A 23,321-nucleotide genomic window follows, 5' to 3' on the forward strand; every position below is an offset into this window, starting at 1 on the left:
TGTATGACTGCGCAATTGTCATTCAAATTGTGGCAACACTGAAAGCTGGAAATTGGCCTGGGCAGGAAGGGGGTATAAGTGCCCTGTAGGCAAGTGGTTAAAGTTATACACTATTTAAAAATGAAACGTAAGCTTGAGATACATACTGTGAGCACAGTTTACCTGCAAATGGTATTTCTCTTTTCATCCATGTGCTGTTTTAGTACATCAGACCATACATTATCAAAATGTTCACAGTTGCCAAAAATGTAGGGTCCTGGGAGCACTATGCCTTTTGTAATTCAGAAATGACTCTGGGCATTCACAGTCCACCATATTGCTATCTGTCCTGAAGGCCTGGAGTTAGCATCCAGCATATGACATCACCTACCAATACCTTGTATTTACAACTTGGTTTCTCCCACAAAGTGAAACCACACCAATGTCAGGACAAGGTCATCCAGTGTCCAGGGTAAAGATGCTAAACTGCATCCCTCTCCTCTGTGATGTATGCACTTGATCATCTTCTGCAGTTGGGATCCCACTTCTAGTTCCTACCAACTCAGTGTCATTGCTCAGCTTTAGGTCCACCCATCAGGTTTCAAGTGGACCCAGAAATGGCCAGTGACATTATGGGACCTTCTAGCTATGTATTCTCTGCCACTCTCTTTGTGCTGATTGTGAATATCTATGGAGCAATGAAGAACAGCACCCATAGGATGAGGAAAGCACAGCCCACTAAGGGCCCTCCCCCCAAACACACACATACACACTGTGCCTAAGTCAACTGCCCTTCCTGCCCCACCCTTTTCCCTGGATTACATCTCCCACACTTTAAAATGCTTCAAAACTACTCCAATTAATGATTATAAAACAGCAGCCTTTATTCAGTAAGTCAACATGCAACCGAAGATACGTCAGAATACAGCAATCAATCACTAGTATCCTTTAATTAAACGAATAAAAGGGGGAATCTGTTATACAACATGAGTTTATTCTCCTGTTCACATACCTCCTTCACAAACAGGCTCTTGGCTTTAGTTTCTGCATCTTCTGGTACTGATGATTTCACGGTTCTGTGTTGTCGATCTACTGTGGAAATCTGTATAAAAGCAAATGCGAAACATCCATGGTGTTACCAAAGAGAAAATCAGAGAACCAACACATACTGTGCATACTGTATAGTGCAGAATACTCACAAACACATCTTCCATAGGGAACATGAGCATATCTCGATGGGGATCGCTGAAGATCTGAGCTTTTCTCTGGGAAATGACCGTTTCATAGTCCAAAGGTTCTACCACTCTGGCCTTTTCCTGTATGAACACAAAATTTAAATGAGACCAATCAAAGAAATATTAAAACACTTAGTATTATTATTAACGTATATATAAACCCCAGCAATAAACTTAAGTTAAATATACTATTGAAAGCATTTTGTTATATCTGTGCAAAAAATACCTGCTGATCCTGCAAGAAAATCATTGTGCTCCCAACTTCCTGTAGTCAGCTGATAACTCTCTCTCTGCTGCACTGAATTCCAAAACAGTCATCCCTGCCCAAGTACTCCCTTGTCAGACTACAGAAAACATCTCTTTTATCATTCCTATTAAGGGGGAGGTGTTCTGTAGTCCAGCGTGAGGAGAAATTGTAGGATAAGAACCTTTGCACCTCAAGTGTTTACAGGTGTACCCACTGAAGTCATCTATGTATTCAAAAATACCTGAATACACTCAAAAATATTCATGTACTCATGTGAGCATGAGGTGTAGAGCACAGGGCAACTGAGAATACAAGTATGAAAAGAGACAATTAGAAAGAATGGGATTCCTCATGTGGAGCATAGTCAGGTATGGGGAAACCAGCTATAAAACTCTCAAGTATGAAAGGGGGCTAACAGGAAAAAAGTTTTGGGCAGAGTTCCACTTAAATGTTTAAAATATTCTATACTGATCTACCAGTTCAGTTTTCTACATCCCCCCCAATTCCAAAAAGTCGGGACGCTGTGTAAAATCTACATAAAACTTTATGTAAATCCACATCTAAATCTACATCTTTTAAACATTTGATATGTTTTCTCCTTTCTATTGTGAATAAAGTATGGGTTTATGAGATTTACAAATCATTACATTCTGTTTTTATATGGATTTTACACAGCGTCCCAACCTTTTTGGAATTGGGGCAATAGGTTATTCACAGACATCTCAGGTACTTGTTTCATCACAAAACATATCTATTTTTTCAAACTATTGTTCAACAACTGTCAATCCCCATCCACTTAAATTTTAAGTGCTTGTCTATTCAAAAACTTTTTTCTTTAGTTTTGGATAGAGTGGGGAAGTATTAGGGCTCAGTCACACAGACGCTCAGCAACATGCAGCAGCCAGAGCCCATTTTTAACTCTTTATTTATTGCTACTAAGCTGCGTAAGGCAACGCATAGAAAGGATATGGTACAGATTAATTATACAGAGTTTTGCAGTTACGCAGGGGTGGGTGCGCAGGCTACGGCACAGAGCCTGAGCATCCAGGGCCAGGCACCCATCAGACCTGGTTGTGCAGGTAAGTCCATACAACTAATGCATACCCGTTGACTTTCTATAGGCTGCTTGAACACAGTTCAGTGGTAGTCAGGGCTTTTTGTCTCAGAGATTAGGTGCAGGAACTCTCTCTATGAGTCACCCCTTATTTCCGACCCCTACCCACCTTCGAGCACCATCCATTTGTTCTACCCCCTGTCCACCTCCCAGTAAGGCCTCTTTTAAAGAATAAAGAACCAAGTATCATATTTTGGTGCTAAGTATTTTGTATGTCATTTTTTTAATGCTAAGTCGTAAAATCGATTCCCTACAGCCATCAACAATACACCCCACTTTCAACAATAGATCCCCCCAGCAACAATAGACTCCCCACAATAAAATACACTCACCAGCAACAACAGATCCACCATAGCAACAATAGACCCTCCCAGCAACAATAGATGTCCCAGCAGCTAGCATCAATAGACCCTCCAGCAGCCAACAACAGTAGACCCCTCCCTCAACCATAGATCCCTCCCAGCACCAACCGACCTCCTGGCAACAATAGATCCTCTAGTTGCCAGCATCAGTAGATCCTCCAGCACACCTCTGCACCCCTTGCCATTACATCACATGTTCAGTGCTGGAGGTGCCAGAACTGTGTTCCCCCATGTTCCAGCTGAAAAAAAGCCTTGGTGGCAGTAAAAAGAAGAAAGGTAAACAAACATCTTTGACCACTGCACAGGGCATTGAATGCACTCTGTTAATCCTTGTCAGGTTTTAATGGTATCAGGGGCTTTGTTAAAGAGACTCCCCCTCTGTCCTGCTGACAACAGTCTCGCCAGACAGAAAGTGAGGGAAATTCTGCAACAGTGACACAGCAAACAAATTGCTTTTCTTTAGTAGGGAAATGCTACAATTGCAATCTTTTTTTTATTGCTGTGTCCCAGTTGCAAATATTTGCTCACTTCATGTCTTGAGAAACTGTTGTCTAAAGGACAAAAAGAAACCATGGAGAGCACCAAAAACTTGACAGAGGTTCTAATCTTTCCCTATAAAAAAAAAAGTAAAAAAAGTTTTAACTTGAGACTTTAAGATTAGATGTTACGTTTACATGCATGACTAATAAAGCATCATGTTCTAAAAGAAAAGTTCATGCCACAAAAACAGTACAAAGATTAATTTGGAGCTGTTGCATTTGCAGACGTTGCATGGTTCCATTTTTAATTCGAAGCATGTTCTAACAGACAGCTTGCAAAGGGTATGGGAACATAAGTGCAAACATCTACAGCAGTGGTCTCCAAACTGTGGCCCTCTGTTTGCTTTTATCCGGCCCTTGGGGCACCATTCCTACCACTGATACAAGGCACTATTCCTCCCACAGAGTCCAACAATGGGGCATAATTCCTGTCAGTGATAACAACAATGGGGCACTATTCCTAACACTGACCCCAACAATGGGGCTCTATTCCTCCCACTGACACCAACACTGGTGCATAATTCTTGTCACCGATACCAACAATGGGGTAATATTCCTTCCACTGACCCCAACAATGGGGCACTATTCCTCCCACTGACACCAACGATGAGGCATTATTCCTCCCACTGACACCAATAGCAGGGTGCTATTTTTACCATGGACATCAATGATTTGGCATGATTCCTTCCCCTGATTTTAACAATTTGGCAATATTCCTCCCACTAACACCAGTGATGGGATATTTTTTACTCCCATTGACGTCAGGGCATTGTCTACCCACTCTGGGCACAGTCTGGCCCCCACAAATTCTGAAGGACAGTAAACTGGCCCTTTGTTTAGAAAGTTTGAAGACCTCTGATCTATAGGAATAAGAACCCTATAAAAATATATACCTTTTCGAATTACAGGGATACAAAAGTGGAAACCTGGAAGCTGATTGGTTTCTATGCATTGCTGCACCATATTTTGCACTCTCTAGTTTAGTAAGTAACCCCCCGTGACTGTTACTTTTTTCTCAAATATGTCCATTAAGGATTTGCTCAGGGTAAAAATGCTTACTACAGACAAATGTAGGAATGGCCCAAAAAATGTGCTTTTTTAAAGTGGATTGCAGTTTTTTTTCATTTCTTATTCCCCCTTTCTCCATATGAATGAAATAATATAGTGTCAGGTGGTTTTATTTACCCTCGTGCTTCATCACTGTCCCTGACTTTCTGCTGGGCGAAGCAGCAGAGGTCCTCTTTAGGGCAGAACAACACTGTGTCATTCCGGCCATTTCCTCTGAGCCCAGAACATGCCCTCCCCATTCCCCAGAGAGCACATCACAGCCCACTGTACTCCAAACTAAGCAATAATCATTATGTGCGTGCCACTCAGTCCTGAAAGAATGCCTGCCCCCCACCCCACCCCAACACCAATAGCAGAAGAAGAAAAGAAACTTTCCATGACATCAGAATGGCTAGAATAATGCGGCAAGAAGGTATGCCTTTAATAAAGAAAAGAATCTGTGGGGATTTTGAGGGTAGGTACATGTTTTTCAACTGCTGTTTGATACTTTTTTTATCCCCCTTTTCCCACTATAATATGTGGAAACAATTCCCAGAGCACTATGTGTTAGCTAACACAGCATAGTAGGCTTAGCTTGTCTGACTCCAAACAGAGCCATCCAAAAAGGGTTCATGTACATGGGCACAGAGGGACATACACTATAAAATAGTTTGTATTTTTGTGCCCTGGATTCACAGACACAGTCAGATTTGTGCGCAACAGCCTGTATAAATTAGTTGCTGATAATAGCAGATTTGAGCATATACATAGTTACATAGTTAGTCTGGCTGAAAAAAAGACAAAAGTCCACCCAGTGCAACCATTAAAAAGAAAAAAAAAGTTATAATCCTATACCCACAGTTGATCCAGAGGAAGACAAAAAAATACATGTAGGCTCCTGGACACAGACTGCCTGTGTTCAGGGACATAAATCTGTACCTATACACATGTACATGCTTGGATTTGCATTTGCATGTGACTGCCAAGCACAGAAATAAGTTGTGTTTATGGCAGATGGTCATATGGACCCACATCTGTGTGCATCAGCCCTAGTAGAGGAGTCATTGCAATAAATCATCCACTTGTGTACTGTAGGTATATTGAAGATTGAGCTATTGATGACTGTAAATACATTTTTTAACAGACTGTAGAGCTAAATAAAACCTGTAAATAGGGGCCATACAACCTGCTAGCTGCAAAATATTCTACATTTGAATAATTCTTGTTATTCTTGTTCAACATGAACAAAAAAAATATGTACAAAATAATCAAACATTCCTGTTGAAATAATGCATCTTTAGTCCCCATACTAACATTGTAAACATTTCCCTTATTATAGCAAGCGATGACTGAATAGAAGCATGACCCAGGAGTACAGCCAAGTCTCATTTCCTGAGAAAAGGAGAAATTTTGGTGAGCTTTGCTAAGTAGCACAAAACTGAATGGAGATTCTGAAACACATATATGGTGCTTGGTCTCAACTAGGACTGGACCAGCAGTCTGGAATTTGCTAGAAAAGCTGCTCTGTCTGAGTATATTTGTAGAATGATCAGCCTTTAAAGAACCCTTTCCTTTTCTGATGTTTACAAAACTGCAGCCAAATGTGAATAATTTAGTATATACTGTATATCAGTCCTCAGAGACCCACTTGTTTCCCCACTGAGCACAGACATCATGACGTTTGTGCAGCAGAGTGAGGGTTAAAACATAAGTGCACTTTCAGAGAACACACACTCTTACCCTCTTTGCCCCTTTAAGGTGACCTAATGGATCCCACCTGCTCTTCTAGATATCTGATGTTCGCTGCATCTGGGGATTGTTTACATTCTGCACCACAAGTCCTCTGTCTCCTTGCCCCATCTGTGCATTGGAGTCCTATAGAATCTATGGTGTTGGTCTCTCTGTGTCTCCTGGGCAAAACTTACAGATTGACAGACACGTCAAAGACACTTCTGCCCTTCATGACACACAGTCATGTGACACTGCTCTAAGTGGCCAGCAGTGATTAAGGACCCCCAAAAATGTAATACATTGCAGCTTACAAGTACTCAGATGTGGTGGCTGCATTACGGTTCTTTATTCAGGTTAAGTACATTTTCCTGTTGATCCTGCAAGACATCTTGGGGTTTATTTACTAAACCTGGTTGACTCAGAATCTTGTCCACTTCTGCATAAAAACCAATCAGCTTCCAGGTTTTATTGCTGAAGATTAACTGAACATGCTGAGGTTAGAAGCTGATTGGCTACCATGCACAGGTGCCCAAGATTCTGAGTCAACCAGGTTTAGTAAATAAACCCCCTTGTGTCCTTGTAACTTCCTGTTCATTGACCTGAAATCTCATACAATCTTTTCTGTCTTCCCTGCTGACCTCTGTAAACTACAAAACAATGCCACTCTATGCAATGAGGATGAGATGAGGGTAGTAACACTGCCAGTAACACACTTTCTGTCCTAGGCTGACAATGCTCACTCTCTGTACTCCATGGAGAAGCTGCATTGTTACTCCAGGGCACAGGTGTCAAACACAAGGCCCGCGGGCCAAATCCGGCCCTCCAGGCCATTTTATGTGGCCCTTGCACCTCTCCTGCAGCTACAGTTCCCCCTGATTCTGCCCCCACCTTGTCTCAGCAGTCGGCAGGAGAGAGGAGGACAGAACTCCTCCGCCAGATCCTGCACCTCTCAGTTCAGTTGCAGCACCCCCTCGTCTCTGCCTCCCCTGGTCTTGGCAGACTCTGGTAACTGACTCCACTCCTCCTCTGGTCCAACTCCAGACCCTGCACTTCCTGCTTTCCAACTCTTCCCCCAAAGGGGGTGCAACGTTGGGGAGGGTGTGGGATTCTTGACATCAGATGTAATGGGGAGTGGGGTGCTCTGGAATCTAATCTTACAGATACAACCGGCCCTTTGAGAGCAACTATAATGCTGATACGGCCCGCGGTGGAATAGAGTTTGACACCCCTACCCTAGGGCATGATGTTTGTTGTGTCTACAAAACATATCCCCCTTATCTCTTCTCCGTAATACAGACAGGAGGTGTTCTGTAGTCATAGCATGCTTTCTGATATCATTGGAATGACTGCAGAGTGCACAGGACACAGGCACTGGATTTATGGCAGTATCAATAGGTATACAGTATAAACGATAGTAATCTTCTTGCTAACTGCCCCTGCCCCTTCCCACTCAGTGTGGCTTTATATTGGACAGGAAATGTTGTCCATCATAGTTTTGGGTCAACAGTAAGGTGAACTGGGTAGAGGGAACTAAGAGCTGATTCACACATGTGCGATGCGGATTGAAGCTCTAGTTTCACAGCTAAATGATACAGTAGTTGTTCAGCGGTTCAGGTCAGGTTTATATTGGGGTCAGGTTTATATTAGGTTCAGGTCAGGTTTATATTGGGGTCAGGTTTATATTAGGTCCAGGTCAGGTTTATATTGGGGTCAGGTTTATATTGGGGTCAGGTCAGGTTTATAGTAGGTTCAGGTCAGGATTTTATCCTGTTCACACATGTGCAGTTTAGAAACGTTACCCACAGAAGTCACACATGTAATCTGCACCTGAACCTGCACCTGAAGCCTGTAATCTGCACCTGAACCAGACCGCACTGCTCAGAAATCGTACAGGACTCTTTTTCAATCTGCACTGAATCCACACCACTAGTTATGGGCTGAACACCCCCGTTAAGTTCATGGTCGAACATTCGAGCCTACTGAAAGTTTGATCGGGAACTTCAAACAGGGACAATTTACTGAGTGGTATCTTACCACATCTGAGTATGCAGTAAGATACCGCTTAGTTACCAAAATACTGCATGAGTTATATTATTAAGTCATGCAGTATTTTAGTAGTGAAACATTCATTCATGTTTCAACTGTCAGTGGGGTTCTGTTTTTCTCCTCAGTTCAGTCATGTTTTTTCCAAGAAAAAACAGATCAGTTCACAGTTTTTCATCTGTTTAGGTCAGTTTTTCATCACTTCACATCCGTTTTTTATCAGTTTACATCAATTTTCTCATCCGTTCATGTCAGGTTTCCATCAGTTTACATTTTTCATCAGCTTATATCCATTTTTCTTCTGTTTTTCATCAGTTTACACCTGTTTTTTTACATCCTTTACCAATGCAAAAACAGACCGTATGCCCGTTTACATCAGTTTTTTTTGTCCGTTTACATTAGTTTTTCATCCTTTTTTGTACGGAAAAAACGGATGTTAACGGATACTGAGATTAACATAAACAGGTGATCATCCGTTTACATCTGCTAGTCCATAGAAATACATGGGTGTCCGTTTTTGATCCGTAAACAGACAGATGAAAAACTGACATACGGAACGTCCGTGTGAAAGGGGCCTAAGGCATATTTGAAAAATTATCTTGCTGCTGTAAATCTGGCCATGTCAATTTACTCATTCACAGCTGACATAAAAAGTTACTTAAAGTATCAAAGGAAATGCAACACTAGAAACAATGAATTGCTATTTCTTGACTTTGTAACACTTAGGGGCCTATGTATCACTTTCAGCTGAATACCTCAGTGTTTACTATACACTTGCCTGCATTTACAACTCATTTTTAAATGCCTGTCACAGTGTGGAGCCCACAGTGTCCCATAGACACTGCAGAGAATACTACATAACCAGAGAAGAGGATGGTTGCATGTCTTTGACAGGTCATGATATCAGGCTCTCTTTCTGGTCACAACTCATTCATTAAATGCAGGCCAGAGTGTGGAACCTGCAGTGTCCCACAGAATATAATCTATATAACATGGCAGAGAACACTGGGTAGTTGGAGATTTTTTATTATTTATTTATTTAAATTTATGAACTTTTTTGTTGGACACTTATTTATATATTTTTTCACTGATTTGACATTTTTTTAATTGATCTATTTGTCACATTCACCTGATATTAATTGGTATAGGAGTTATTCACATTATATATATTTTTTGAATTCACTTATCCAGAGATATATTATGTTGAAGAGCGCTGTCCTTGACAGGTCACGTGAGCAGACTCTCTTTTTTTGTCATTCACTGAAATGAATGGGTCTTTGCTTGCTTTGAAATCTTGAAACAAAGCACTAAGCACATTTGTAAAGCTTGTTGCTGTGATTTGTATACAGCATACACAACCCTGCCATCACTGCATTGTAAATGGGCAAAGGTACTCAGGAGAGAAGGCACAACCTCAGCACTGCAGTAAATAAGTACGGAGGAATCGCTACAAATAAACAAAAATATAAGCCACATTTTTATGCTGAATTAAGTAAATTAAAAATTGCTATACAGCAGAGGTAAAAAGGTAATAACACATCTAAAGATTATTACTGTGCTGCATGGAGTTCAACATTGGGACTTATGCACACTGGGCATAACAATAATCCCTTTTACAGAGGCTGGGTTTTTTTTTCAACCTGTAAAAGCACCTCCATGTTAGCCTATGTGTCCAAGCACACATAGGCATTTACTGGTGTATTAGACGAGGAGCATTGAAAAAAAAAAAAACATCAAAAGCACATTCATGGGAAGAGCTGAAGAGCAGAAAAAACACTGAACGCACCTAGACATGTTTAGCCACGTTTGAGTGTTAATGTATTCCGATGGGAACTATCCCAAAGTATAAAATTCTAAATACTAACCACAATGTACAAAGCCATCCACAACACTGCCCCTAGCAACATCACCAATCTTATCTGAAGATATCGTCCAAATCGTCCGCTCCTCCCAAGACATCTTGCTCTCTAACTCACTTGTTACCTCCTCCCATGCTCACCTCCAGGACTTCTCCAGAACCTCTTCCATCCTCTAGAACTCCCTACCCCAGTATGTCTGGTCAGCTCCCACCTTGTTTGCCTTTAAGCCATCTTTGAAAACTTTGAGAACTGTCCTTGAGTCACTTCCATCAGATCATCCCCTGCAGTTATCACCTTTTGTACCACCTCCCCCTTCCTTTAGATTGTAAGCTCCATGAGCAGGGTCCTCCTATTCCTTCACTAAACTGTATTGTAACTGTATTGTCTCCCTTTATATTGTAAAGCACTGGGCAAACTGCTGGTGCTATATAAATCCTGTATAATAATAATGGGAGAATAAATTAATATTCTGGCCAATGCAATTTCTCAAACGCTTGACATACCTAAACATGTGTGTATTATGTGGCTTTAGGCTGTGTTTTTTTTAAAGCAACATTTCTCCTGCCAGGAGTTCTGGCATTCAGAGGAGAAAAGTAAATTCCCTGTGTGCATGAGGCCTTAGTGTAAAAGTAGGAAAACCAATGAAGTCAAAGCTGAATACATATTGGTAACTGTCCAACCTGCTTCTCTTCACAGCTGCATTGCTGCAAGACTATAATGACATCGTGAAGGAGCAGCTGCTCACTAATGAGATCATTATGTGTTTTCTCTACCAATCAGTAGGCTCTAAATGTTAGATTCATAGCACTGTGCAAGAAGTCTGATTGGCGCACAGTGCTCTCTCATCCTTCCAATGTAAATACTAAGGTGTGGAGGAGTACAGCTAAGACAGATTGACATTCTATTAAAAAAGTGAATGAATACATTATTTAGAGAAAATAGGAGGGTTGTATATCTGCCCACACTTATGCTTGAGGGCTCTTCCACATGGACATTCTGATCAGGGTCCGCCTGTCCATTATTCAGGTGGACTCGACCGGGACCTCCATTCTTCTCTATGAAGAGAAGGGTATAAACGGACATGTGTCCATTTATCCCAGCCGACATCCGATCCTCCAAAAAGGGACGGATGGGGATCCTATTCTTCTTATATCCGTTGGATCGGGTTGGATGAAAACGGACAGGCGGTCTGTTTTCATCCGACTGCCCATTAAGGAGAGCAAGCAGCTCTGTGTCTGCTCTGCAGCAGTGGAGCGGACACAGACCTGTCATGTGCCTGCTCAGTGGGGATCAGTGGAAAGGTCCCCTGTTGAGCAAGCAAATCTGCTAAATGGATCCGTCCCGTGTGAAAGAACCCTTACTCTCTAACAGGGTGTACTGAGTTTTGAACATCAACCAAATAGAGTGTTCCAGAACCATGCTCCTCTTATACAATTTCCCAGTATACATAAAATTGGTCTTCCAGGCCAGACTGGTATAGATGAAGGGCACCTAATGATGATAATAAAGACCCACATCTGAAATCATAAATAAAAACATTGTTCCTCCAATAGTGTTCAGTCACACCCAACTGATACCACAGAAATTGATTTTTTTAGAACGCTTTTGGTAAACCTCAACCAGAGCAGCACATTTTCTATCCACAACTATTCAGCTCCAAAGCCAGAACTCCCATCAACACTCAAAAGAAAGCTCTGAACAAAGTCCTATCTCTTATGAATTTTCTTCTGAGTATTTATGAGAAAGAGCTGTCCATAGTTCTGAGTAATACAGCTATATACGGGTAAGTCCTCATGCACACTGGACGTTTTTACAGCTGTTGTTTTTGGCTTCTGGCATTTTTTTCTCCCCAGCATGTTATCCTATGTGTCCATGCATGCAGGGTTGCTGTTAGAAACCATGGGACCCCATACAGCCAACCTGGCAGGGCCCCCTCCCCCCCAAAAAAACCAGTTTACTATGCTTCAGTTATGAATAAGCACAGTGAGTGATACGTATTGATCATTAATTGTGTTCATTCGTGCAGGTAAGGAAGGGGCTGGTAAATGTGACATTTACTGGGCCCTTCCTCTACTCTCTATCCTGAATGATCCTATTATGTGCTTGCAGCTGCTGGTGGGATGCAGAGGAGGGAAGCTGGCAGCACTACGAGGGTGGGGGAACAGAGGGAGGCCTGGGCAGCAGGGGGAAACATATGGTGCACAGAAAGGGTGATGGGTTTGGCAGGGGGCAATTACTGGAAAAGATCCCCTGTATGGCTCTCTCTGTGGCAGCTGAAAACCAGAAGGAGGGAGAGGAGAAGAATCCAGTTTTCAGCTGCCGCAGAGAGAGCCATACAGGGGATCAGTTCCAATAATGGCTGCCTGCCATGCTAATCACCTTCCCCATCCAAATTCTATTCGCCCAGCTGCCTGGGCCCCCCTACAAGAGGACTGGGGGTACCCCATTATCCACAGCCCTGCATGCATGCATAGGCCTTAATCAGCGTTTTTTGGCAGGAGCGCTTTCTGGCTGGAAAAAAAACCCAGAACTAGTCTCATGTGCAAGAGTGATTTTACAGCCTCTTACCATCGGTAAAAGCAATTTTGTAGTAGAAATGCTTGGGTCACAGATCATTCATACTGTATCCATATTAAAGCAGAACTCTATCCAAAAATAAGATAAGAAATGAATAGCCCATTAAAGAATAAAATATCAAAATCAGCTTTTATTTCAATAGTCAGCTTCAGTCCAGAGATTTTCCATGCAGTGCTTTTTATGCCTTTGGATATCCTCAGCCTGATGACCAGCATCATTCACCCCACTTTCTCTGAGACCAGGTCATCCTGGATGCACCCAAACCTGTGATTGGACATTGAAAGGAAAATCAGCTTAGGGATGAGCTCATCTTTCCATCACTCTTTCTCTTCCTATCAGCATGCTTCTTGTCAGGACACGAACTGATTGGTTCTTTGCTCTGATTCTTCTCCCCTATTGTACAGGGACTGCAATAGGCTGATAACAGTCACTATTCAGATACACTGCTTGCTTTAAAAAAAAAATAATGATGTAATAATGATCACTGTGCTGTATGAATGTACTGTGTAGTGTTTATACCTCTTTAGAGCTTTAAGGCGAGAGGAAGAGAAAAAAGCTCCAAAGAGATGCCAACAACGGTGGTGAAAATGATAGCGACTGCGCATAATTTTAGGACCTTCCCTATTGCTATTTCCCCAGATCCTCTAGGCCTGTTGTGTTTGTTCAGTCCCCACAGACTTGTGATTTCCATGAGATCAGCAGTGCGCATTCCATGGCTATAGGTGCCAATTAGAGTCCATTTCTTTTCATGAAAATTACACCTACATTGCTATTCAAGTCACATGGGAGAAGCAGGCTGCTAAAATGCAAGGAGGTGTATTTGGCAACAGATCTAGTAAGTTTGGATATCAATGTTGTTGAGTCTGGTTTGGGCTATATACAGTATATGTAATCCAGATAAACTCTGAAGGACGTAAAAGTGATTGTAAAGTCTAATTATTGATGTATACCTACAGGTAAGTCTGTATTATGGCATACCTGTAGGTATGGTAAATATCGCCTAGACATGCACTTCCTACCTAGGAGACATTTACTTTAGTAGTAGCCAGTGACATTACTGTGCCATCCATTCAGAGCTCTGTACCACATCCATGACTCCCATGTGCATGTGTGGGAGTGACATCATCATGGCTCAGCCATTTAAATGTCTGAAGCTGGAAGCCCCATCAGCTTGCCACTAGAGGGCTTTGTTTTATTTATTTATTTCAGGTAGTTATATAGTTCTGTCAATTGTATGCAGTGCTTTACATATATATTGTACATTGACATCACTCCCTAACCCTCAAGGAGTGTACAATCTAAGCTCCCTAACTCACATTCACACTTACTATGGCCAATTTAGACAGCAGCCAATTAACCTACCAGCATGTCTTTGCAGTGTGGGAGGAAACTGGAGTACCCAGAGGAAACCCATGCAGGCACAGGGAGAACATGCAAACACCAGGCAGGAGGTGCTGTAGCTGGGATTTGAACCAGCAACCCTAGTACTGCCGGGCGGAAGTGCTAACCATTTAACCACTGTGCTGCCCACAGTGGTAAGTCTGTCATAATGTGCTAGTAGGTGGTTTATACACAGTATAACATTATCCTGCAGGGGCCCAATTTTTTTTTTGTGCACTTTACTAGCGCTTTAACCCAAAGTAACACAATGCATTAAAGCAGCATGCTTGCATTGCTGTGCAATTAGTTGAACTTAAAGTACTAGTGTCTTTTTTTCAGCCCGACTATGTAATTATATATGTAACTATACAAAAAGCTATAAAAAAAGGGCAGTTGCAGTTTGAGGTGCTCAAAAAAGAATGAGCTGCCTTAACACAGTGCTCATTAATGCACCCCAAAAATGTAAAGCCAGCCCTCAATTTTAACAGAAGACAAGGGCCACCAGGTCTGTTTAGCAGGGAAACCCTGAACATACCACCTGCTGAATTTAGGCAAAACAGAACAGATGTCAACCATTAGAGCTTTCAAGACCCATCTATGGGCAGCTGGATGTAAACAGACTTAAGCAGGCCATACATGGGTCGAATTCCGAATTATTTTTTGATCGAAAACATAGTTCGTTCTGTAATCCGATGGTGCCACCGATGATTTAAAAAATCAGTTGTTTTTCACAAATTTTCCAGCATTCTCGATAAACGAAATGGGGAGGAACCACGAAAATCGTCCGGTGCCATTGCCCCACTAGCAGAGCAAACATCGGGACGATTATTCTTAGGTCCGATTTTTGAACGAAAAAGTGTTCAGAAATTGACCCATGTAGGTCTATATACAGACCCTTAGGTCTATATACATCAGACTACCTCTAATTTTGACATTTTTAGGTTCAGAAAAAAAAAAAAGAAGCAGACTTTTTACATTTTTTTCAGACCTGAATGAACTTGGAGTTAGGTGGGCGTAAACGAATGATGTGCATTTTCATCCAGCTGTATGTAAACTTAACTTACATGGAATTTCTAGTCTGATCATAGTAAAAGGAGACATTTTGATCTTGATAAAAAAATAAAAACCTTATTTCATTGTTATTTTAACCTGTTCAAAACACTCCCAGTGTTTGTTATTATTTTAGCCCATTCAGAATAATTTCAGCTTATGTCTGATTATTATTTTAGACTTTGTTTTAGCTTTAATTGTAGGTATTATTATTATTGTAGCCTATTCACAATAATACCAGTGTTTATTATTATTAATATTTTAGCCAAATGAAAATAATTTCAGCTTTTTTTTATTATTACTAGCCTTATTTTAGCCAACTCAAAATATTATCAGAGTTTGTTATTATTATTTTAGCCACTTCAAAAAATCTTTGTCTGAAGAAAGCCTTTACTTTTTTGCAAATGATCACACAATAGAAGGTGCAGTAAGATGTCCAACTGAGCAGTTAGATCAGCCTGTCTCAACATTTTAACTTGGAGGAAACCTAAATAAAATTTCTTGTCTCAGGGAACCCCTGCTCATCATTACTATATTTAAAGTGGTTGAAAAGGCTCAAGGTTTTTTACTTTCCTGCATTCTATGTACGGAGGAAAACAACCTTCTGCATGCAGCAGCCCCCCTAATACTTACCTGAGCCCCATCGCAATCCAAAAATGTGCACAAAGAGCCTCAGTTCCCCCGGGGACTCTCCCTCCTCATTGGCTGAGACAACAGTGGCAGCCATTGGCTCCTGCTGCTGTCAAACACAGCCAGTAACCAATGAGGAGAGAGAAGGGGCTGGGCCGTGCCACAACTCTGTGCATGAATAGATGTGCAGAGCAGCGGCTTGGGAGTGAGCCTGCTTAGGTGCCGCATAGCAAGCTACTTGCTCTGGGGGCACTTGGCAGGAAGATGGGGCCAGGAGCGCTTACAGGGGACCCGAGAAGAGGAGGATCAGGGCTGCTCTGTGCAAAACCATTGCACAGAGCAGGTAAGTATGATTTTTTTTTTAATGTTTCAAAAGATGCCTTTAATATCACTTTAAAGCTCACAGTACATTAGTGTGATGAACAATGAGAGCAATGCTCCTTACAATTGTGACCATTGAGAAGATTCCCTGACTTACAGATACCTTAAAGCAGTAATAAACCCCAAAGCAAACACTTTATTATACTGCAGCTTACCAATTCTTGTGATTAATGGACGTATTAGCTCCCTTTTTTAGGCTCTCTTTTTTCTATTTTCATCTGATGATTAAAATAATCAACTTTATTTATTCATGTAAAACCTTTATTCGAAAAGGGAAAACATTTTTTTGCTTTGACTGATTATAAAATGTGAGCTGGAGTTGAGTTTCTGTTTGGTATTGTATTCAAATCTGCTATTACATTTAACACTCCTCTTCCCCCAGGCTGACAATGCTGCTGTCTTCAGTGCCTCCTATGCTCATTCCTCCATAGTTGTGTCTAACTAAGTGGTTACTTATCTGAGAGGTTGAAAGTTCTCATTGCTCAAGGAACCCTAAACAACCTCTGGAGGAATCCTGGTTAATAAAGGCTGAGTTAGACAATGAGAATGAACTACCCAAATTGTAACAAAGAAATACACAATACTGTTTAAGGCTTTGTAAAGTGAATCACTGGAGATGAAGACATCATCGGAAATGTGTAAAGTTCCTTTCATATAGTAGGTTATAAAGCCACTTCCCCTTTTTTAGAGTCACCATGGCCATTTCTGACAGCAATGAATCTGTTAAACTGCTGTAAGCACAACTATGCCTGGACTTGAAAAAGTGACAGATAAGGTAACAAAGGATACTTCCAGTCTTTGTAGACACTCCCTATGTTATCAATGAAGGCTCCAACCGTGTGTTTGTATTTTTGGTAACATGTTTGTAAAATAAAGAATGCACAAATGTCAGTGAGTTCAGATAAAATGATTAAAATAGATATAGTGAAATGGCTAGTTTACTCTTGTGTGGAGACTGGTTGGTGTTGTGTTGCACTTGAGAAGTGCTGGTCTGCAAAAGCACACACAGAAAATGTTTGTTTTCCATGTGTTTTTTCACCTTAGAACAGGGGTGTAAGCTATGGCCCATGTATGGCCCTTGGAACCCTCTGATGTAGCCCTCTACCTCAAACTAGAGAAATGCATGTATGGGGTCGACAACCCATTGATCATGATCTGAGCTTACTGACCTACCATCCCAGAGCATCAGAGTGCACCAAGCTGGTACTGGTAGCAGAGGAAGCAGACGGTTGCAGAGGGAGCAGTAGCGGTATAAGCCCATGCTTCATCTGTAGCGCCGGCTCCTGTCCCAGGTGGAGTGACACCAACTGCACTTCGCCTGGGAGAGTGATGTGTTTTTGCAATGGGCATATTAGCAACTATTAGGCTACAGGTTACCTGCACTGAGCCATAGATTTCTATTATATCTTGCTGGTTTGGAGCGCTCTCAGAAAGTGCATCAGACCTGCCAGATATAATAGAAGTCTATGGCAAAGTGCAACTAACCCGAAGAAAAGCAGCAGGTGCACTGTGCTGCACACTCAGTTCAGTCAAACGCATCAATGTGACAGCAGCCTAATAGGACAGTATGGGCTCCTTTACATTAGCAGTTTGGGGGGAGGTAAACCCCCCATAGCTGTGACATGTTTTTACCACACTCCCCCAACCACTAGTGTAGTGTCAGGGGTTGCAATGGCAACCCTGCCCCGTGCTCCAGGGGGCCCGTGTGGCCTTCATGTCACTTTCTGTTTTGAACTTGGACCGGAGGGGTGGTGGGAGCAGCATATACAGAAACCTATCCTCTTCTTTATCCTTCTGCAACCGCAGAAACCTGGCTTCTCCTCCTCTTTCTCTTGCCAGCATTCAGAAGCTGCAGGAGGAAAATGTTCATTATGCTATTCAAAATAAAAAAATTGAAATTCTGAACTATTTTATCTCATCGTGGCTCATGACTGGTTACCAAATCACCTAAGCTGCCCTGACTCTTCAAAAGGTTGAGTACCCCTGCCTTGGAAAACAGCAGCATGTCTGTACTTTTCCACACCGCACCAAAGATCTTTGTTAACCCCTTCCCGCCGACGCCTCCCGGCCCTTTAAGAGTTTCAGAAGCTGGGAGGTGGGGCGGGGTTTCGGGATCATGTGACCGCCGTGACGCGTCATCACAGTAGTCACATGATTGGGAAAGGTCCCGATCGAAAGAGCAGACCGGGACCTTTCCGTGAGTAGTGGACATGTGTGCTGGGAGCGCGCAGGGCGCGCGCTCTCAGCACATGTTTTTTTCTTACCTGAACGCAAATGTGCGGCCGCTCGGTGTCTATGCCCAGATGCCGGGAGGCCACACATTTGTGTGCGGCCGGCTTGAAGGGGTTAAATAATGGAGTATTGCGATCCCCACAAACGTGTGCTGATCCACAACTTCTTATCGTTCAGAAGGCTGTCAGGAGCCTTCTGAGCAGCCGCACACTTGCACCGAACCTACCACAGAGTTTCAGGTGGAACGGCAGTTGCTATCTAGTTGTCTTTGTCTGTCTGTGCATTTGTGACCTTTCAATAAAGTTAAAAAATAAGTAAACAGTTCCTTGCATTGTAAAAGGGCAAGGTACAACCCCTCTGAAGCCTTCACAGATTGAACACTAGCCTGAACAGGAAAACAGATTATTTACCTATGTGGGTAGCGGGGCCGGAACTAGCCTGTCTGATGTGGGAGTCCAGTAAAAAACATCAGGAGGGCAGAGGATGCAAGGTCAACAGCAGTGTATAGAAGTCAGTAGGGCAGTGTACAGGGTGGCCAACAGGGTAGAGAGATAGGGACAGCAGTTTGTAGGGCAGTATACAGTAGGTTATCAGGGCAGTGTAAAGGGGTTAGCAGGGCAGTGTAAAGGGGGGTCAACAGGACAGAGGATAGGGATCAGTAGGCAAAGGATGGGAGGTCAGCAGGGTAGGGTTTAAGAGTCAGTGGGGCAGTATACAGGGGTTCAGTAGGGCAGAAGATAGGGGTCAGCAGGGCAAAGGTCAGGGGTCACAGACCAGATAACAGGGGTCAGCAGGGTGGAGAACAGGGGTTATTAGGGCAAAGACAGGGCAGTAGGACACAAAAATGGGGGTCAGCAGGACAGAGGACAGTGGTCAAAAGGGCAGTGTACGGAGGGCAGCAGGATGGAGGTCAGAGGTCAGCAGGGCAGGGTACAGAGGGTCAGCAGGGTAGAGGACAGGGTTCAGAAGAGGAGAGGACAGGGTCAGAACTGCAACATAGCAGCCAGCTATACACTGCAGATGAAGGCCATGTCTGTAAGGGAATTCGATTTCAGCAATGTGTTGAGTGAGGAGGAGATCTATTGACTGCCTGTGTGTGGTGCCAGGACAAGGTCATCTAGCTCCCAGGGCAAAGATGACAAACTAAGCCCCCTATGTGTGAGCATCCTGTCTCAGCATAAATCCCCCTCACCTCAAAAACAAAACAGAACTAATCAGCATGATCCCCCCAAGCATAACTTCTGTGTGCAAGCCAAAATTCTCCCAAAAAACAATGCAAAAATTCCCCTCCTCCCAGTATAAACCCCTGTCCCAGCGCAAATCTTGCGTCTAATGCCCCCTATTCCCCCTACTACCACAATTCTCCCTCACTCAAAAAATCACCCCTCATGCACACATCTACCTTCCTCTCAAATTTCTCATTCAAGACAAAATCTACAAATTCCCCCCCCCCAGTCCCCCCTCTTAACCAAATTCCCTCACCACCTCCTAGCACAAATCCCCCCCCCCCAATCCCCCCTCCTAGCACAAACCCCCTCCAATCCCCCTTCTTGAACAAAACCCCCCTTTAATCCCCCCGCCTAGCACAAGCTCCCAATCCACCCTTCTAGCACAAATCCCCCCGCTAATCCCCCCTCCTAGCATAAATCCCTCCCTCCTAGCACAACCCCCCCAACCCCCCCTTCTAGCACAAATCCCCCCGCTAATCTCCCCTCGTAGCACAAATACCCCCAATCCCAACTTCTAACACAAATCCTCCACTAATCCCCTCCCCTAGCACAACCCCCCCAATCCCCCCTTCTAGCACAAACCCCCCACCCCAATCCCCCCTTTTAGCATAAATCTCCCCACTAATCTCCCCTCTAGCACAAATCTCCCCCTCCCCCAAATCCCCATCCTCCAATCCCTCCCTACGACAAATTCTGTCCTTGGGCCCCTTCTCTTCTCCATCTACACCTCCTCCCTTCGCCAATTGATACACTCCCACGGCTTCAACTACCATCTCTATGCCGACAACACGCAAATCTATCTCTCTACCCCTCACCTCACCCCTTCAGTCCCCGCCCGTATCACAAGCCTACTGAGCGACATATCGGATTGGATATCACTCCACTTCCTCAAACTAAATCTTTCCAAAACTGAGCTCCTAGTTTTCCCCTCAGCCCGTGCCCCCCCCCCCCCCCCGACTTCTCCATCAAGACCAACAACACCACCATCAGTCCCTCCCCTCAAGCCAGAGTACTAGGTGTCATCCTAAACTCCATACTGTCCTTCCAGCCCCAGGTCCATTCGCTGACAAACTCATGTAGACTTCACCTCTGCAACATCTCCAAAATACATCCGTTCCTAACCCCAGAAACCACTAAGCAACTCAATCACTCCCTCATTATATCATGCCTCAACTACTGTAACTCCCTCCTCATCGGCTTACCTCACCGCACGCTATCCCCACTTCAGTCTATCTTGAATGGTGCGGCTAGACTCATCCACCTTACTAATCTTACTAATCTCTCCGTATCCACCACCCCTCTCTGCCAATCCCTCCACTGGCTTCCGATTGCCCAACGGATAAAATTCAAAATTCTAACATTGACGTGTAAAGCTGTTCAGAATACTGCCCCAAACTACATCACTGATCTGGTATCCAAATACCACCCAAAATGTACTCTCCGCTCCTCACAAGACCTCCTACTCTCTAGTTCCCTGGTCTCCTCCTCCCATGCCCATCTCCAGGACTTCTCCAGGGCTTCCCCCATCCTCTGGAACTCCCTACATCAATCCATTAGACTATCATCTACTCTCCTCACTTTTAGGCGCACTCTGAAAACCTATCTCTTCAGGGAAGCCTACCCCACCCTCAGCTAAGTACTGAACTCCTCCACTCTTCCTACCACTCCATCCCCCACAGCTACTTCCTCCTGTACCACTATCCCCTCCCTCCTAGATTGTAAGCTCCAAGGAGCAGGACCCTCGAACCCCTCATGTATTGAATCGTATTGTTACTGTACTGTCTCGTGTACTGTCTCCCACTATAATGTACAGTGCTGAGCAATCTGTTGGCGCTATATAAATCCTGTATAATAATAATAATTCCTCAATTCCTTCTCCTAGAAAAAAACCCATCCAAAGTACCCTTCTCAGCACAGATCCTTTCCCTTTCCAAATCTGCCCCCTCTTAGTCCAAATCTCCCGCCTCTTCTTAACACAAATAAGCACAAAAATTCCTCTTAAGTCTCCTCCTGGATTAATTCCCCCCAACTTCTTCTTTTAGCAGAAATCCCCCCCCCCCCCCCCAACCGCCATTACCCTTTCCAGAGCAAGTGGCCCCTTCTCATCCCAAGCACAAATGACTGTTTCCCCCCACACCTCCCCCTTCATTATGTACAATTTGCCTGTAAGCCCCCCCCCCCCCATCCTCCAATTTACAGTCTGGAGGAGCGGTGCTATGCTGTGCTCTGCCCCCTCCTCCTGTCAGAACTGCTACATATAGCTGATGACACAGGATCTCTCCATCCATTGGGCTTTACACAGTTTCATTACCCGCCCCCTACCCACATTTCCTGCTGTGAGAGATAAGCGGTCTTTGCAGGAGATTGGGGCGGGTAATGGAACTGTGTACAGTCTCATGGATGGAGCAATCCTGTGCTCCTCCTTTCTCTCTCTTCTTTGTCACTCTCCCTTTTTATTGTCCCAGCTCTGAGTGTAGGGATGGGGGGGGGGAGGCGCTCAGCAGTCTGGGGGGGCACAACTGAAATCTTGGGGGGCCCAGCACCCCCCTAGATCTGGCCATAGTGGGTAGTAGTGCAAACACAATGTTTTCTTTTTATTTAGATATTCTTTATTAGAAAATCAACAAGTTTCCATTTTTCTTGTACAAAAACAAATACAAAAGTAAAAACAGTTAGAAAAATCACAGAAAAAGAAGATACAAGGATATCAGCCGGAACTTCATCAACAGACAAAGTCATACACAAGGTTGTCGTGCAGGACTGTATCATTAGAGCATATAATGTGCTTACTATGTATTTACCTGCACAATTATCATGTCACATAGTAATATTAATACTGCTGATCATCTTTATAAACTGAAAAAGAAAAAGAAAAAAGTGTGAGTCTAACTACTTAACTTGCTATCTCTGTGCTCATACGCATTGCCCAGCACCACCTGGAGTTGATAAGAGTACCAGTTGATGGAGGATGTTACTACATAATGCAAATAAATCATCCAAAGTAGGAAAGATCATGGGTAGCTTGTTCATGTCAATGTGAGCATTTCTAACGAGGGGCTTCTCAGTTGAAATTAAATTAAATGTCATACTAGAACAGAGGCCAATCCGCCGCTCAAGAGCCTGTCCTTAACAGGTTAAAAGGTGCCAGGCCTGGAGTACCCAACCAGGCATCCCATAGTTTCATAAATTTGCCAACACTCCCCCTGTGTTTATAAATTCGTTTCTCTCGGTGTAGCATGTCATTGACTGCTTTAATCCAACAAGCCAAAGAGGGGGGGTCGGAGACAACCATTTTTGTGCTATGAGCTTTCTAGCTATACATAAGAGATGAGTAATAGCTGTATATGGGAAGGGTTCAACAGTCTCCTCTAACCACCCCAATGGACAAAGTTTAGGGTCTGCAGGGAGAGTTAGAGAGAATATATTATTGATCAACTGTATTACAGAGGCCCAGTAGCGTACCAGTTTATGGCATTTCCACGGCATATGTAACAGGGAACTGTTTTCTAGAGCACTACGTGGGCAGAGGGGAGCATCCCTCCTGTGCCAATCAAAGAGTTTTTGGGGGGTGCGATAAGTACGATAGACAATGAAAAGCTGTGTAAGCTTTTGTGATGAAGACACAGATACCAATAAGATATTAGAAAGAATCATGGACCACTCTTCAGGGATATACTCTAGATCTC

The 23,321-nt window shown here is 43.3% G+C and overlaps 1 protein-coding gene across 2 annotated transcripts in view; it reads right to left on the reverse strand.

Moving 5' to 3' along the window:
• Positions 1–23,321, reverse strand: part of DOCK11 (dedicator of cytokinesis 11) — a 318,014-nt gene that overhangs the window by 278,756 nt on the left and 15,937 nt on the right. For both annotated transcript variants that reach the window (XM_089657960.1, XM_089657959.1), the window contains exons 2-3: positions 1,179–1,295; positions 992–1,081 (exon numbers count right to left, since the gene is read on the reverse strand). In XM_089657960.1, the coding sequence (XP_089514086.1) occupies positions 992–1,081; positions 1,179–1,295 (207 nt within the window). The remainder of the gene's footprint in view (positions 1–991; positions 1,082–1,178; positions 1,296–23,321) is intronic.

Source organism: Staurois parvus, unplaced genomic scaffold, assembly GCF_062004578.1.
Source record: "Staurois parvus isolate SC_StPar_1 unplaced genomic scaffold, SC_StPar_1.0 ptg001045l, whole genome shotgun sequence".
NCBI classification, from domain to species: Eukaryota; Metazoa; Chordata; class Amphibia; order Anura; family Ranidae; genus Staurois; species Staurois parvus.